This window comes from Podarcis filfolensis, assembly GCF_964270895.1.
Source record: "Podarcis filfolensis genome assembly, chromosome: 10".
In the NCBI taxonomy this organism is placed as follows: domain Eukaryota; kingdom Metazoa; phylum Chordata; class Lepidosauria; order Squamata; family Lacertidae; genus Podarcis; species Podarcis filfolensis.
The window spans coordinates 73,381,712-73,399,835 of NC_139612.1; the positions used below are offsets into that span (position 1 = coordinate 73,381,712).

Consider the following 18,124-nt stretch of genomic DNA (forward strand, 5'->3'; position numbering starts at 1 on the left):
ATTTTCAATGGGCATCTCCACCAGAAAGAGCGTGCCTTTTCTCTGGACACTGTAGATCTTCTTCCCATTCCTGTAGAAGGAACACAAATTGTTAGAGAACAAAACATCGAACCCAGCAGCCATAAGAGCTGGCACACTTAGAAGAGAGTGAGCAAGCTCTGGTACCACGTAAGCTTGCACCCAATGATCTATAAAAGAACAATAAAGAAACCCAGATTCAGTCAGTGGTCTTTGAGACCCATCTGCTAAGGTAACATAGCGTCCAGTTTTAACTGTCTTGCAGTTCCTCAGGAGCCCTCTGGAGGTCACTAGGCAATGCGAAGCTCCCAAATCGACCACGAGAGATAAAGAGTGTCTCTGGCTGTTTTCCAAAGATGCCGTGGCGTTGCTCGCACTCCCATCGGTTGCCATGGCCACAGCCTCCCCCCGACTGAGGCTTTTGCCTTTTCTCAGAGACACCATCGCAGCTGTGAGGTGATAAGACGCCTTGTTTTCCTTTTCCTCCTGGCCTGCTGCTTTCCCACGTCTTTGCTGGGAACTGGCCTTGGGAACCTGCTTTGTTGACATTCCACGCCGGCCGGTGTCCTTGGCAGCCTGGGCCTCTAGCGGATGCTTCCCAGCGCTGTTGGACGTCGTCTCAAAGCACAAACAACTTTCGAAGCCTTTTGCTTTCTCAGAGCTCTTGGAATGGCCTGCCTGGCCTGCCCCCCACTCCTTCTTGGGGTGCAGCCTGTGCCCTCTTCCACAGCTCTCAGCTGCTCTCCAGCACTCAGACGTGTCGAAGCAGAGAAACAGCTTCCCGGAACAGCCCCAGCCCCCTCTGGGCTTGGTGCTCTCTCTGGGCGTCCTCTAGCCCCCTCTGATCTGGCTCCCACTTCGGCCTGAGGCTTGCTCCCTTGGCCCTCGGCTTCCTCCCGGCCCTTGGCTCCTGCTGAGCTTTCACACAGACTCCTCAGCACCTGCCAAGCGGCCTGAGCCGTTTTAACGCCCTCCAGGTGGGGCAACAGCAAAGCGTCCACACTTGCTTTCAAGATGCAGAGCTCTCTCTGCTCTCTCTCACTCAGCAGAGCAGCAGCATGCATGGGTGGGGCCGGCTCCTTCTGGACTGGACTCCAGAGCCCTGTGGCCACAAACCACCCCCTTGCTCTTCTTGACCAGGCCTCCCAGTTGGCCCCATTCAGCCTCTCACCGGGGTAGCTCTCATGGCCTTGCTGTTCCTGAGCAGCAGCCATCTTCCTCCCCCCGGGGCTTCAGCGTACTCACAAGTTTGCCAGCAAGCTGGACTTCTGAAGCAGCCGTTCCTTCTGGCTCTTGGCTCCGCTCTCCGGCATCTCCTGGCAGGAGATCACAGCAACACGACGCTGGCAGCCTTCTCCCTTCTCACACTTATCAGGAAACACGTACATCCATAACCTTTGCGTAAATAAAAACCCCTGCGTCCAGTCACGCTTCCCTTGCGCAGCTCTGTTCAGAAGCTGACCTGGCAGGAGAGCAGAGTAGCAGCGGTCCTGTGTCCGTGTGAGATGAGGGATAAATCAAGTCCAGAGACAGTTCGGTTCTTATCTCTAGAAGCGTTTATTTACAAGCCATAAAACAGTCACACTCCATCGGAACTTGGTGACATTCTCAGCCGTGCTCCAAAAGCACACTCGCAGCCTCTGTGCCGAGCGGCCGCTCAGTGAGAAGTGAAAGCAAGTCTGAAGGCAGGCACACGCCGTGACTCACTGCTCTGCGACAAGCTCCTCCTCCTCCTCCCAGATACAGGACACCACGGAGTTCTGACCCTGTCAGTTCCAAACTCCACACCCTGTCTGTAATCCGAATCTCCTAGAGCAGATTACAAAATTTTAAAAAACCAAAAAAAAGTTGAAAACACATTACAGTGGTACCTCAGGTTAAGAACTTAATCCCTTCCGGAAGTCTGTTCTTAACCTGAAACTGTTCTTAACCTAGACACCACTTTAGCTAATGGGGGCTCCTGCTGCCACTGTGCGATTTCTGTTCTCATCCTGAAGCAAAGTTCTTAACCCAAAGTACTATTTCTGGGTTAGTAGAGTCTGTAACCTGAAGTGTCTGTAACCTGAAGCGTCTGTAACCCAAGCTACCACTGTACTCTCATAGAAAGGCGACTCCTACTTTATTTGCTTTTGAGTGCACACAGATGGACCCGTCTTGCATGCTTGAGTAAAGCAACTCCAGAGCAGGAGGAGAGTAGGGGCCACGTGTAGATCAATTCCCACACTGAGGTCAAAAACACACAGAGAAGCAGCAGGACTACTTCAATAATAGTTTACTGAGCTTTCAAAGCATACAGTTCTCACTGGGTCCCCAGTGAGGCACAAAACTTAGCTCCTGAGGGGAAATCCAGTTTCAGAAGTAAAAAAATAGAGCACACAGGATATCTAAGTCAGGCACACAAACCAGTAGAAGGGAGCAAGGGAGGAAAGAGGCTGGAAGGACGCAGGGCAATGGATGTGTGTCTTTCGCTTCCTGTCGTCTGGGAGGGAAGTCAGCAACTCAGCATATTCAGGGGCTTCATGAATAAAAGCTTTCTGCCGGCTGCTTCCAGGCAAATGGGCATCCCAGAAACACACACTGTGATTCTTGGTATGTTGCCATATCAATTGTTTTTGAAAGGTTATCACAATGTGGTCTAGAAACCAGTTTGGAACAATATATCGCCCGGCCCTAATCCTCACTGACCACCAGCAATCCAGATAAACACTCCTTTATAAATAAAGCACTTTTTGCAATCTTTTCATTTAAACTGCTTCTCCTCTGTGAGGTTGTTGATGGTTTGAAGGGTTTCAAGTACTAAAGTTCTTCCTGTCCGTGAGTCTGTTGATTTAGAACTTCCACTAGGACTGAACCTCTATCTACTTTCCTGATATTTATAAGGTTTGTGTTTCGTGTGAGTTTGTTGACATAAATCAAGGGTTCCATTCTGACTGAAGCTGCTTCCACACTCCATACATTTAAATGGTTTCTGCCCTGTGTGTCTGCTGATGTTTTCTAAGATTTCCATTCTGACTGAAGCTCTTTCCGCACTCCATGCATTTATATGGTTTCTCCCCTGTGTGAGTCCGTTGATGTCTTCTAAGTGTTCCATTATCATTAAAGCTCTTTCCGCACTCCAAACATTTAAATGGTTTCTCCCCTGTATGAATCGGTTGATGTATATTGAGCTGTCCACTCTGACTGAAGCTCTTTCCACACTCCATACATTTAAATGGTTTCTCCCCTGTGTGAGTCCGTTGATGGCTTTGAAGGGCTGCATTGAAACTGAAGCTCTTTCCACACTCCATACATTTAAATGGTTTCTCTCCTGTGTGAGTCCGTTGATGTCTTCTAAGTTTTCCACTATCACTAAAGCTCTTTCCGCACTCCATACATTTAAATGGTTTCTCCCCTGTATGTGTACGTTGATGTGTTTTAAGGTTTCCATTGAAACTGAAGCTCTTTCCACACTCCAAACATTTATATGGTTTCTCCCCTGTGTGAATCTTTAGATGTGTTTTAAGGTTTCCATTCTGACTGAAGCTCTTTCCACACTCCAGGCATTTAAATGGTTTCTCCGCTGTGTGAGTCCGTTGATGTGTTCTAAGTGTTCCATTTTCACTAAATCTCTTTCCGCACTCCAAACATTTAAATGGTTTCTCTCCTGTGTGAGTCCGTTGATGTCTTCTAAGTCTTCCCTTATCACTAAAGCTCTTTCCGCACTCCAGGCATTTAAATGGTTTCTCCCCCGTGTGAGTCTGTTGATGTCTTCTAAGTTTTCCATTGAAACTGAAGCTCTTTCCACACTCCAAACATTTAAATGGTTTCTCCCCTGTGTGAGTTTGTTGATGTGATCTAAGGGTTGCATTGAAACTGAAGCTCTTTCCACATCCCATGCATTTAAATGGTTTCTCCCCTGTGTGACTCCGTTGATGTCTTCTAAGGCTTCCACTATCACTAAAGCTCTTTTCACACTCCATACACTGAAACGGTTTCTCCCCTATGTGAGTCCGTTGATGTTTTCTAAGGCTTCCACTATCACTAAAACTCTTTCGACACTCAATACATTTATATGGTTTCTCCCCTGTGTGAATCCTCTGGTGCAATTTAACATATCTATTCTGACTGAAGCTCTTTCCACACTCCATACATTTAAATGGTTTCTCCCCTGTGTGAGTTTGTTGATGTGATCTAAGGGTTGCCTTGGAACTAAAGCTCTTTCTGCACTCCAGGCATTTAAATGGGTTCTCCCCTGTGTGAGTCCGTTGATGTAAAGTTAAGTTTCCCCTATGACTGAAGTTCTTCCCACACTCCCTGCATTTAAATAATTTCTGCCCTGTGTGAGTCTGTTGATGTATTCCAAGTTCATCACTTCGACTGAAGCTCTTTCCACACTCCATACCTTTAAATGGTTTCTCCCCTGTTTGAGTTTATTGATGTGAGATATGTGTGCTCATTCAGTGAAGCATATTCCACATTTCACACTTTTTAATGGCTATTCCTAATGAAACGAAAGGTTCCCCATCTCCCAGAATTCTGACTGTCTTCTGTATCACCTTCTTCAGAATGGGCAGAAAGGCAATCCTAATTTGGTTTCAAGGAAGAGAACAAAGGGAAAGAGAACACATCAAATGCCATTAGCAGCTTTTCTTATTTCAACATTTCCTATATTCCCCCGCCTCCTACCCATGTTCCCAGTTTTTAGGAAATGAAGATGCAATGATGTCAAATGATAGTAATGCATCACCACCTTTCACAATCCTCACTCATTGTTAATAGCACAGCATGATCTTGGAATACAGCCTTTTCAAATTAATTGTTTCCTCACAGGAAAGGCAGCTGCTCTCTGTCCATGAAGAGGTCCCCCTTTTCTCTGGTTCATCGTTCCTTTGGACATTCCCCATCCTCGGCATCATAATCCTCCATCCACCTCTATCTCTCTCTCTTTTTTAAATCAGTTTTTACTGATTTTCATTATTACACATACACATAGAATACATACGCTCATTATACATTTATCCATCCACCTAAGCCTTAAGCTCTGCCGAGCTTCGGACTTCCCTTCATCTCTTCGGTAAGTATCATATAGTTATAACATCGCGTATTCTATTTAATACTATTTTGTCTTATGCCGTTAGAGTTACTCCAACCCTGCCAGTGTCTTTAAAGTTTTACCATTTTCTCTTACATATACCAAATATTTAATCCAATTTTCAACAAACTTCTTTTCATCTTGGTCCCGTATTTTTCCCGACAATCTAGCCAATTCTGCATAATTCATCATTTTGGTCTGCCATTCCATGATTGTAGGTAGAGTATCAGTTTTCCAGTTCTGGGCCAACATAGTTCTAGCTGCTGTCGTGGCGTACAAGAAAAGATTTTTATCCTTTTTAATTTCCTTCCCTTTCAGTCCCAATAAAAAGGCTTCAGGTTTTTTTAGAAAAGATTTTTTTGTACTTATTTATTTATTTATTTATTTATTTATTATAAATATTTTTTATTGATTTTCCAACATACATTTATAATATCCAATCGAAATTTATCACATATTTTCTCTTTTGGACTTCCTTCAGCCTCTCTAACAATCATCCATTATTCAATTTTTTAATTACACATTTCCTAATTTTTATATTGCAATTTATATACCTTCACCCTCTTATTTTTCTTCTACACAATATTCCTCAAACATTCACAGAGCTTCTTGAAATCCCACTAGCGTTGTTTGCTCATCACATATACATTTCAAATAATATGAAAATTTTCCCCAATCTTCGATGAACTTTTGGTCTCATAGATATCTGATCTTCCCCGTTAGTTTATCTAGTTCTGCATAGTCCATCAGTTTCATTCTCCATTCTTCTAACGTTGGTAGTTGTTCCTGTTTCCATTTTTGGGCCAGTAGTATTCTTGCTGCAGTTACTGCGTATTGGAAAAGTTTACAGTCCTTTCTATTTATCTCATTTCCTACTATTCCTAAAAGAAAAGCCTCTGGTTTCTTAACAAATGTATATTTCAACATCTTTTTCAACTCATTATATATCAGTTCCCAGAAACCCTTCACCTTCTTGCAATCCCACCACATATGGTAAAATGTTCCCTCTTTTTCTTTACATTTCCAACACTTATTACATGTTTTATACATTTTTGCCAATTTTACGGGTGTAATATACCATCTATAAACCATTTTCATCACATTTTCCTTTAACGCAGTGCATGCCGTAAATTTTATATTTTCATTCCATAATTTTATCCAGTCATTGAACTGTATATTATGACCCAAATCTCTGGCCCAGTGTATCATAACCGATTTAACTTCCTCGTCTTTTGTATACCATTCCAGCAACATTTTATACATTTTAGATAAAATTTTGTACTCATTATTTATTATTTCCATTTGAAATTTTGATTCTTTTTCATCAAAACCTCTTTCTTTAAAATCCTTTTTAAACATTTCATTAACCTGATAATAATGCAACCAATCATATACATGCTCCTTCACATCTTCATAAGGTTTCATTTTCCATTTTCCTCCTTTTACTATCAATTCCTTTGTCGCAATTTTTTTATATTCCACTCCACTTCTTTATTTATTATCATAGCAAATTGTGTTTGCAGAGCTTTTATATTCTGTTTTATTTTCAAATTGTCTGGTTTCTCAATAAATTTTTGTTCATTGTCCATTATTTGTCTTAAAATTTCTTTCTTGCCTTTCTCTCTGCTTTTATTTTTTATTGAATTCTGTTGGATAAAAAATCCTCTCATCACCGCCTTGCTGGCATCCCACACTACATTCATTTTTGTACCCTTATTACAATTGTTCATAAAATACTCCGCCAGCTTCTTTTGTGCCCCCTCTAAAAAATTTTGATCATCTAGAAGGTAGTCATTAATTCTCCATCTGAATGATGGAGTATTTCTTCGTAACCTCTTATTTCACATTTGATTGGATTATGATCTGAGATCACTCTGGGTTGAATTTCAACCTGCATGATTCTTGGAGTTAGTTCATTAGATACCCATATTTGATAGATTCGCGACATTGACTGATTCGATGCTGCATAAAACATAAACTGTTTGTCAAGTGGATGTCTCAGTCTCCAAATGTCTATTAAGTTACAATTCTTAATCATGGAGAAAAAAGTCTTGGGTAGTTTTCCCTCTTTACTCATTCCTGATGCTCTCAGTCTATCCATTTCCATTGACACTACTCCATTCATATCTCCCATTATTATAATCTTTTGGTCCATATAATCAAACAGTTTCTCTTCCAAATCTTTATAAAAATCAGTCTTGTTTCCATTTGGTGCATAGATCCCGACTGTTATTATTTTTTCACCTTGCCACTTGATCTGGATTGCAATTATTCTTCCTTCTTCATCTTTGAAAATTTGCTGAGCTTCAATTTTATTTCTTATATACAATACCACCCCTCTCTTTTTGTTTTTGTCTGATGATATAAATTCATTTCCTAGTCTTTTGTTGATCAAAACTCTTCTATGTCTTCTCACCACATGTGTCTCTTGTAAACATATTATATCCAAATTTTCCTTTTTTAGATATTGTTCAATTTTATTCCGTTTTTTCCTATCGTTCATCCCATTAATATTCAAATTCCATAATTTTAACGCCATCTTGCTATCCTAATTAATTAAATTTTATTTAAAATTTTATAATCTTTCTTCTTGTACTTCTTCTTCTTCTGTGTTTCTTCCATCTTCTTCTTCCCCCTCTCCCAATCCACTTTCCCCCGTAGCTCCTGCTCCTGCTGCTGCACCTCTTATTTCTTCCTCTTCTGGTCTTAATTCCTTGTATCTTCTCAGAAACTTGCTTGCTTCCTCTGGGCTTGTGTGTTTGTGTTTCTTACTTTTATAGAAAAAAGAGATCCCCTCTGGAAATTCCCACTTGAATTCTATTTTGTTCTTCTTTCAAATTTGCACCAATGGTTTATATGGATCTCTCAGTTTCAACAGTCTGATCGGTATATCTTTAAAAATAATTATATAATTCCCATCGATATTCAATCTTTTCTCTCTGTTCTTCTGCAAGATCATATTTCTCATTTCTCTGTCCTTGAATATAATTAGACAGTCTCCCGGAGATTTCCTTGTCTTAGTTGTTCTTGCCTTCATTCTAAATGCATTTTGCACTGTCATAGCTACCTCCTCTGGTTGAAGTTCTAACCATTGTGCTATTTCTGCAATCAGTCTCTCTTTAATATTTTCACCCTGTATCTCTAGTACGGCTCTCAACCTCAAATTAGTCTCCCGCTGCCTCAATTCATTCATAGCAATCGCATCCAAGACTTCTTCTTGTGTTTTATTAATCTCTGACATTTCTACCTTTATTTTCTCCTCTTCTCTCCTCACTTCCCTCATTTCCTGTTTTGTCCTCTTCATCCCCTCCTCCAACGTTTGTGTTCTCTTAGTCACATCTTTCAATTGTCCCTTTAATTCATTTACTGTTTCATCAATTTTTTTGTCCATTTTTCCAATCCTTTTGTCCATTTGTTCTAATTTGGCCTCTAATTTTTTTTCACTCTGCTTTATATCATTTTTAATTTCTCCAAACATTTTCAATATTTCTCCCTTAAAATCTGACTCTTGTTTTGAGCTTCTCCTATCTGCCGGTGTCCCCCCTTCACTTGTTTTTTTCTGCTGGTGTGACATATCTTTTAGTCTCTTCACACTCCTACCAAAGTTAATGCACCAAAATTAGCACAACCAGTATATAAGGCCCAATACAATATTTAGCAAACCCAATAACATATAAAAACTAACACCGAACTCCTCCGATCAATATATCAACTCAGGTATTTCCTACATCACAAAATAAATGGCCAGAATAAAAATAAAATATAACCCAATGGAGATACTCTTATTATCTTAAAAAATCCCAAAAGAGAGAATATAATCGTGATACTACTTTTAGCCTTTTTGTTAGGAGAATTCACTAATTCACAGTCCTCAAATTTCAATTTTTTGCCAAGGTTTTAAAACTTTTCATTAATGAAGAGACGATAGAAAGACGAAAATCTTCTTGCCACCACTTAGGCTAATTCCAATCCGTCATTTCGAAAATAAAATGCAACAGGGGAAGAAAAGGACCAAACCATAAAAAAGTAAAAAATAATATATTTTCTCAGTTTTGTTATTACCAGTTATTTTAGATTTTAATTATACTCAAATTATAATCCAGTGTAGTCTTCAAACTCTCCAGTCCCAGATTAGTCCAAGGAAGGAAGTAAAGAAGTAGCAGAAAACCATAAAATAAGTCCCACAAAAAAAAAGAAAAAGGGAAACAAACAAACAAAATTATATCCAGAGCCTTATCCATTCGTTAAAACCACTCTACAAAGCTTCTGCAATGGTGTTATACTCCAACGACAAGAGAAGGAAGGGGGGGGGAAGGGGCAGTGGGGGGGCAGTGTTTTTTTAGAAGTTAATTTTGACGCTCACCATCAACCCTTAAAACCTGTGGCATTGTTCAATTTCAAAAGTCAGATTATTATAATCTATTACAGAGCATAAAACTTCCCCTTTTATCCGTTAAAATATTCACTTCTCCAAAAACGTTGCTGGCATTTTTCCAGAGTATAGCAATGTAACAGTGGCGAAGGAAGTCCTTACATCCAGTTGCGCAGTTCTTTATTAAAAGTGAAACTAAGAATTCCTTCTAATCTTGTCTCTTTCTTTCCCCCACCAACACACCGAAGATTTGCCAAAAATAACAGTCAAACGTCCCTCTGCTTCCTCTTCTGTTTCTTTTTTATCTTATTGCTAGTTCTTAGCTATTTTCTTAGCTTAGAAGTTTTAGAGGAGAAAGCGGCAACGACCGCTAGCCATTACTCACACAGCTTGCTCCCGCTCTGCTGACAGTTCTGCGTCTGTTTTCAATTGCAGATACAGCTGAACTCCACATTTAATTCTTTTTGCTCCGAAACCTTCCTTTAGCCTTGAACTTCCGAATTCTATCCCAATTAGGTCCGAATTTCTTAAGCTTGAGTGTCGGTCGCTTCCCTTGCAAGTTCAGGGCTACACTTTTTAGAGGATAGTTAATGGCTTCCCTCTGCCTGCTTCTCTCTCCGCCGTACTCTTCACCCTTACAGGGCTACCTGACGGCCAGGCGATTTGCAAATTGGCTTGCCGGGAACCAGACCCTCAATGTTCTCCACTGAGGGTATTTTGGGGGGCTACTGCGCCCTGTAGCACACCTTTTTTCCTCAAAAAGCACGGAATCTCCCAGCCGGGAAGATTCCCACTTGCGACAGGTTCGCGCTCAACAGGAAGTCCGCGTACTTAAATATTTTTTTAAGCTCATTATAAATTGATTCCCAAAAACCCTTCACTTTCCCACAAACCCACCGCATATGATATAAGTCTCCTTCTGCCTCACCACACTTCCAACACTTCCTATTTTTTATTCTATACATCTTTGCCAATTTTACCGGTGTGAGGTACCACCTATATATCATTTCCCACATATTTTCCTGTAAGGCCGTACACGCCGTAAGCTTCATATTGACGTTCCATAATTCACGCCATGCTATAGTCTATATTATATCCAAAATCCATGGCCCACTTAATCATGGCTTCTTTTACCTCCTCATCTTTAGTAAACCAGTCCAGTAATAAGTCATACATTTTGGACAAAAGTTTGTTGCTACCTTCTATAATATCGATTTGAAATTTTGATTTCTTTTCCTCAAATCCCAACCTTTTTTTATCCTTTTTTAGTATCTCATTTACTTGGTGGTGTTGTAACCACCCTGTCAATAGGTTCTTTATTTCTTCATACGTCTTTCACTTAATCCCCTGCTCCGTTTTCATAACAAACTCTTCATAAGTAGCTCTCTTTCCTTCCATATTAGTTTTTTTTGTAATTAATACGTCAGTTGGTGAGATCCACCAGGGGGTTTTCTTTTCTAACAAATTTTTATTTCTTACCCAAACGTCATATATGGGTCCTCTAATTATAAGATTTAAGAAACCCCTGTGGACCTTTGCTTTACCATACCACAGGTACGAGTGCCACCCGTACCTGTTGTCAAATCCTTCTAAATCTAGAAGGTCCGTAATCTCTAGTTTTATCCAATCTCTTATCCATATTAAGCAAGCTGCTTCATAATAAAGAATCATGTCTGGCAAGGAAAAGCCACCTCTTTCTTTTTTGTCCACTAAGATCTTCATCTTTATTCTTGGTCTCTTTCCCTGCCAGACAAATCTTGCCAATATTTTCTGCCATTCTTTACATTGTTTCAACCCTTTGATCACTGGTACTGTTTGGAATAAGAATAGCATTCTAGGTAAGACATTCATTTTAATCACTGATATTCTCCCTAAAAAAAGAGAGTCTCAGTCTATTCCAGATATCCAAGTCTTTCTTAATTTCTCTCCATGTGGTGTCATAGTTATCTTTATATAGATTTATGTTTTTTGCTGTCAACCATATTCCCAGATATTTGACTTTGTTAGCCGCTGTGATTCCTGTCTCTTGTTGCAGTTCTTCTGTTTCTTCTTTGCTTATGTTTTTCACTAACATTTCAGTCTTGTTCTTATTAAGTTTAAACCCCGCTACTTTGCCAAATTCTTCTATTTTTTGTAGTGCCTCTTTTAAGCTTTTCTTTGGATCTTCCAAAGTTAATACTATATCATCCGCAAACGCTTTTATTTTAAAATCTTTATGTCCAACCTTAATCCCTTTAATTTCTGGATTTTCTCTCATGGTCTTGTTGAGTACCTCTAGTACAGTTAAAAACAACAGGGGGAATAGAGGACACCCCTGTCTCGTCCCTTTTGAGATATCAAAAATCTCTGAAACATTATTATTTATAATGAGTTTGGCTGTTTGATTGTGATATATTGCTTCTACACCCTTCATAAATTCCTCTCCTATTCCCATTATTTTTAAATTCTTTTTCATAAATTGCCAGGAGACATTATCAAATGCTTTCTCCGCATCGATAAAAATCAACACTGCTTGTTTATCAATTCTGTTTTCTAAACATTCGATAATATCTAATACCATTCTCACATTATCTTTCAGCTGTCTCCCCGGTAAAAAGCCAGCTTGATCTTTATGGATTACTTTGTTTAGAAGCCTTTTCAGTCTTCCCGCCAAAACATCTGCAAATAATTTATAATCATTATTCAGTAATGAAATGGGCCTGTCAAGAGGCAGGACTGCCCAGAGTGGAATTAAAAGTCTGGGAGCAAGTAATATCCCTCTGGCTGAAAATCCATTACAATCCTAAGGGACTGTTACCTTGCTTCCTGGCCGCAGCTCCCTATCCTCCTTGGCTTATGCAAATAACTAATAAGATCAAACAAATTGGCCTAAACCCTGAAAATCTTTTTATTGAAACTCCGAACAAGGCAAAAGCAATTATCACTCAGAGACTTTACGATGTCGAATTACAACAAGAAGACGCCCTACTCCCGGAGACGTATAGATGCTTAAAAGCTTGGCCTAATTTTGCAGCTGCCCCTTACTTAACTAACATCACTAACGAAGCTTATAGATGGGCTTTCTCTAGAGCCCGCTTTGAGACAATGCCCTCAGCAGTGCTGTACGGCAAATTCACGCGGGTACCAATGCATGCGCGTCTCTGCCCCTGTATGTCTAATAAGGTAGAATCTGTCACACACATCCTTCTATTTTGCGAATTTTATAGTGAAGAACGAGTTCAACTTATTTTGCCGCTTTTATCAAAATTTATACCCCTACATTATTTGGAATCCTCCCCCGAAATTCTACGAAAATACCTTCTGGAAGATTCCTCAAGCTCAATATCATATGAGGTGGCCAAATTTTGCACTTTAGTAATCAGGAAGCGTAAATCTCCTCTGTTGAATGGCACACTGCGAAGTTCCCTTGTGTAATCTTTCTTTTCTTTTCTTTTCTTTTCTTTTCTTTTCTTTTCTTTTCTTTTCTTTTCTGATGTTGTTGTTGATTTCTTTTTGTTTGATCTTGTGGTGTTTAGTGTCACTGGCTTTGCCGCAATAAAACTTGAACTTGAACTTGAAATGGGCCTGTAATTTCTAACCTCTAGGCCATCAGTATCTTTTGGGGGGATTAGGGTTATATAGGCTTCTTTCCACGTATTTGGGATTTTGCCTTTTTTCAAGATATTGTTCATAACCTCACATAATCCTGGTGTTATTTGATCACATAATATTTTGTAGTATTTAGCCGATATTCCATCTGTGCCTGGAGATTTCCCAATCTTCATCTTCTTTATTGCCTTTCTGACTTCTTGTTCTGTGATTAACTGGTTCAGTTGTTCTCTTTCTTCTTTTGTAATTTGTTGTAATTGATGTTTTTGTAGATATTCCCCTATTCTATGATCGTCTTCTTTCTCTTTCTTATATAACTCTTTATAGTATTTCTGGAAAGCCCTTCTTATCTCTCTGGGATCTTCTATTATCTTTTCTCCCTCTCTTATTTTACATATTATATTTTGTTTTTTTCTTGCCTTTAATTGCCATGCCAGATATTTTCCTATTTTGTTAGCAGACTTGAAGTTCTTTTGTCTCATCATTTTAATTCTCCACTCTACTTCCTGATTCACTACCATGGAAAACTGAGTTTGCAACATCTTTATATTTTTTTTTCTTTTCATCTTTTGGTTTAATTGTTAGCAGTCTTTCATTCTCCACAAGGTATGCTAATATTTCCTCTTTTTTCTTTTCTCTCCCCCTTCTTTGATGACTGTTTTATTAAATCAAAAAGCCTCTCATAACGGCTTTGCTTGCATCCTATACTATTTCTATGGGTGTTTCTTTATTTAGGTTCCAGTTAAAATATTCTGTAATTGTTTCTTTCGCTTTATCTATTATCTTCTGATCATTAAAGAGGCTTTCATTCATTCTCCATCTAAATGATGAAGGGTCTTTTCCTCTCACCTCCAAATACACCGGATTATGGTCAGATAGAGTCCGTGGCAGGATTTCTGGTTTAAATGACCTCGGGACTAATTCTTTTGATACCCAGATGTAGTCTAATCTTCCCCAGCTTTGATTTGGACTCGAGAAAAAGGTGGGTTGTTTCATTGTGGGGTTTTTAAGTCTCCATATATCTATTAGTCCCGTAGTATCCACCAGGTCAAAGAATGACCTGGGTAGTTTACCCTCATTTGTATCTCTTTTTCTTATGGATCTATTCAAATCTGGGATGACCACACCATTAAGATCTCCCATTAATATCAGATGTTGGTCTAGGAGGTCAAGCAATATGTCTGCTAATTTCAAATAAAAGTCTGCTTTTTTATCGTTAGGAGCATAGACTCCAACTAGGTTTATACTCTCTCCTTGGAAAGTTATTTGTACTATTATCACTCTTCCTTCTTCATCTTTATAGATTAATTTTGGGTCATATTTTTCTTTTATATAGAACACAACTCCTCTTTTTTATTTTTGTCAGAGGCAATAAAATCTTTCCCCAATCTTTTATTACTTAAAATCCTCTTATGTTTTCTTGCAACATGGGTTTCTTGCAGGCAGATTATGTCAAGATTCCGTTTAATCAGCACATGTCCAATTTGATTTCTCTTATTTTTATTATTAAGTCGGTTCACATTCCATGACAATATTTTAAAGGCCATTTTTATTTAATTACCAACCAAAATTAAGTCCTGTTTTAACCTTGGTGTTCTTTGCTGTCTGTTTCTTCCTCCTCCCCCTCGTCCCTCTCCTCCTCCTCCTCCTCTTCTCCCTCTCCTCTCTGTTTCTCCTGTTGTTCTTCCTCTCTTCTTTTCTTTTCCACCTTCCCCAGCTCCTTTTCATATCTTCTGGCAAATTTCTCGAGGTCCTGGGGGTTAAATAGCTTAAATCTCTTATCTTATCATTGGCCACAGTGATCCATGCGACGGTCATCTCCAGGCTTGACTACTGTAATTCGCTCTATGCAGGGCTGCCCTTGAAGCTGTCCCAGAAACTCCAGTGGGTGCAGAATGCTGCAGCGAGGATCCTCACGGGGTCTCTGCCATGTGAGCATATTCACCCAGTGCTTTTCAAGCTGCACTGGCTCCCGGTGGAGTACAGGGTCAGGTTCAAGGTGCTGGTTTTGACCTTTAAAGCCCTTCACGGCCTAGGACCCTCGTACCTACGGGACCGCCTCTCCCAGTATGCCCCACGGAGAGCCTCAAGGTCCATAAATAGCAACACCCTAGTGGTCCCGGGCCCTAAGGAAGTTAGATTGGCTTCAACCAGAGCCAGGGTCTTTTCAACACTGGCTCCGGCCTGGTGGAACGCTCTGCCTCATGAGACCAGGGCCCTGCAGGATCTGATTTCTTTCCGCAGGGCCTGTAAGACAGAGTTGTTCCACCTGACCTTTGGCTTGGAGCCAATTTGATTCCCTCCCTCTCTTTCTTTTTTCTTTTCCTTCTCCTCCTGCGATGAGGCTACATTTTAATATTTTAATGTTTCAATATTTTAATGTTGTATTTTAATTTTGTTTTTAAGTTGTAATCATTCAACTTGTTTTTATTATTGCTTGTAAGTTGCTCTGAGCCCGGCCTTGGCTGGGGAGGGCGGGGTATAAATAAAAATTATTATTATTATTATTATTATTATTATTATTATTATTATTATTATCTTTATAATAAAATGAGATCCCCTCCGGGAATTCCCACCTGTATTGAATTCCTTTTTTTTAAACTGACCCACTAGTTGTTTATTGATGTCTCTACGTCAAAGAAATCTGGCTGGAACCTCCTTGAATACAATAATTGCCTTCCCATCAATGCATAAGTTTTTATTATAATTTAATCTCAATATCTCATTCCTCATGTCCATAGAGTTGAACATAACCAGTACATCCCCCAGCAATTTCTTCCCTCTCGCTCTGGCAGATTTTACCTTTATTCGAAATGCATTTGCTTTTGTATATCCTATCTCCTCTTTCCTCGTGTCCAGCCAGTTTGCTAATTCTTTAATTAATGTAGCTCTTATATTTTTGTTTATCCCCTCAGGAGTACCTCTGAATTTCAAATTCAACTGTTTCTGCCTCATTTCTAGCATTGACATATTATCCAGTAGTTCTTCTTGTGTTTTACTTATGTCCTTTATTTCTCCTCTGATCCTATCTGTCTCCTTTTTACTTTCCTTTAGATCTTTCTGAGCCCTTTTCATTGACTCTTCCAACACTTTAGATCTTACCGTTAAGTCCTTTACTTTACCTGTCAGTTCTCCCACCACCCCCTCCAGTTTCTTATCTAATGTATCCTGAACTTCTAACAATTTTTTCTCAATATATTGTTCATTTTGTTCAAACTCCTTTCTTATTTCAACCATCAACGCATCATAGTCCTTTATCTCTTTCCCATTCTTGCCATTCTCCTGTCTAGATGGTCTTCTTTCTCCTGGTGTTCCCACTCCTTTCTTCATTCTGTCACAATTGCTTAATCAGATATTTATTTACTAATGTTATTCTAATTTCCACCCCTAGGGGTCGCAAGTTAACGTATACTGTTTTTCAAATTTCCCAATTGCAGTTCCCCTGTTTCCCCACACAGTGGCAGCAGTTCCCGTAAATTCAATAAAAATCCTTCCTTAAGTAAAGTTACTTTCCGTTTCTTTGTTCTTCAAATGGAATTTCCCCTTTCACGTGGCTGGAGGACCAGATGGGGAGACTGCCATAGAGTGTCAGGAAGAAAGGCACAAAAAGTAAAGAAGGGAATGAAACCTCCAAAACACGGAGAGAGCAGAAAGTGAAGGAGGGAGGGAGAGCAGATAAAAAGAGAGAAGGGGGAAAAAATAAGGGTGGGGGAAGGGGATACATGAGGGGCGATAGAGTAAGGAAAGGGAGGAAAAAAGATCAGGAAAGAAGAAGGGGGGGGAGAGGGGGAAAAAACAGGAGTAAGAAGTAAAGATAAAAATAAAAGTCAAAGACTTATTCTTCGTGTTGTACTCCAAATACAAAATCTTCTTTTTCCGGTTCCTTATCAGCTTAATCCATAAATTCCCCACTCAAGACCGGTAATCAAGCATTATAAAGCGTACCGTTTATCTCCTCCCCCACATAGAGGGCGAAAAAAGCAAAGGAGAGGCTCAGATAGAACTTCAGGAGATATTCACAGCAATTCACAGCAATCCCCAAGTCTCTTCTTTCTTGCTCCTGCAAATGTACTGACTGTTACTCCAACATATACTTCTGCCCAACCTCTTTACAAACAGCAGGAAAAAAGCAGAGTTCACTGGTGTTCACTGGTGGGCATTTTAAGCTCACTCTCCGACCACTGGCACAGGACGCTTCAACCAAGACGATACAAAGAAGTTTTTCCTCCCCTTCTATGCCTGATACAAAGAAGTTTTTCCTCCCCTTCTATGCCTGATACAAAGAAGTTTTTCCTCCCCTTCTATGCCTCTCTGTTGTTTCCCCACAAATTGTTACTTCGGAACATAGTAACCAAGGATTTTCTCCGAACCTCACTTGGCAGCTGCTTTCTTACTTTCAGTCCTCTCTCAGTCTTCCGCCAGACGCCATTTTCTCCCTACCGCTGGGACGGACTCCCTTTTTTCGCCCTCAGCACTCCAAATCTTGTTAATTTTCTTTTTTAAAATCCGCAGATAATAACTGCTTTAGTTTTAGTCCAGATTTGTTTTCTTTGTTTGGAAGCTGGCCGCTTTCAGTCGAAGCTTGAGACTGCACAGCGTGGGGTCTGCTGCTTCCCCTCGGTGCCTGCAGCTCAATCCCGTCCCCAAGCTTCAGTTTAGCTTTAAAGCCTATGAAACAGGAGAGAACGCCCAGTCTCTGCCAGGTACTCTGCCCCCCAAGATACTCCTCTCAGGGTATGGAGGTCCACGTAGCCTTCGTAGCCCCTCTAAAGCCCCCGCACTGCTCGAGACACCCCTGAGGGTTGCCTCGCGCTTCTTTCCCTGATCGCAGCTCAACCGGAAGCCCCCATCCACCTCAATCTCTTAATGAATCACCTGCACAGTTCCATTGGCCTCAGGAGGTCCATGTGGACCATTATGTGAGACCCAGGTCTATGTCTTATCCATTGGTCTGTGGTCTGGGTCACTCAGAGAACTAGTGACAAGGCTTGGTGCTTGGCATCAGCTGAATGGGTGCTCAGGGAAGCTCCTGTTCTTGGAGATGGACCTCTGTCTACATGCCTCACATTGCATGG

The 18,124-nt window shown here is 40.2% G+C and overlaps 4 protein-coding genes and 1 long non-coding RNA gene across 7 annotated transcripts in view; 3 read left to right on the forward strand and 2 right to left on the reverse strand.

The window, feature by feature from the left end:
* Positions 1-18,124, forward strand: part of LOC310744088 (uncharacterized protein) — a gene marked incomplete at its 3' end in the record, with an annotated part of 165,157 nt that overhangs the window by 47,938 nt on the left and 99,095 nt on the right. The gene's annotated exons all lie outside the window — the stretch shown is intronic.
* LOC310743194 overlaps positions 1-18,124 on the forward strand; it is a 75,498-nt gene that overhangs the window by 28,939 nt on the left and 28,435 nt on the right. The window lies entirely within an intron of this gene.
* The window catches only part of LOC310742997 (zinc finger and SCAN domain-containing protein 23-like), a gene marked incomplete at its 3' end in the record, with an annotated part of 64,219 nt that overhangs the window by 19,545 nt on the left and 26,550 nt on the right, over positions 1-18,124 (forward strand). The window lies entirely within an intron of this gene.
* LOC310744065 (uncharacterized protein) overlaps positions 1-18,124 on the reverse strand; it is a gene marked incomplete at its 3' end in the record, with an annotated part of 147,265 nt that overhangs the window by 14,022 nt on the left and 115,119 nt on the right. The gene's annotated exons all lie outside the window — the stretch shown is intronic.
* LOC310742986 (uncharacterized protein) lies at positions 2,395-17,448 on the reverse strand. Of its 2 annotated transcripts, none has more exons than XM_083572987.1 (2): positions 17,425-17,448; positions 2,395-4,581 (listed from the first exon to the last, which is right to left on the reverse strand). In XM_083572987.1, the coding sequence occupies exon 2, from the start codon at positions 4,395-4,397 to the stop codon at positions 2,976-2,978; it is 1,422 nt and encodes a 473-aa protein (XP_083429113.1). In that variant the 5' UTR covers positions 4,398-4,581; positions 17,425-17,448; the 3' UTR covers positions 2,395-2,975. The 2 variants fall into 2 exon arrangements, with proteins under 2 accessions (XP_083429113.1, XP_083429112.1); XM_083572986.1 differs by lacking the exon at positions 17,425-17,448 and adding an exon at positions 16,995-17,284.

Bases quoted from the DNA above. Each gene is read 5' to 3' on its own strand.
- LOC310742986 (XM_083572987.1), bottom strand. From the start codon at position 4,397: ATGGAGTGTGGAAAGAGCTTCAGTCGAAGTGATGAACTTGGAATACAT.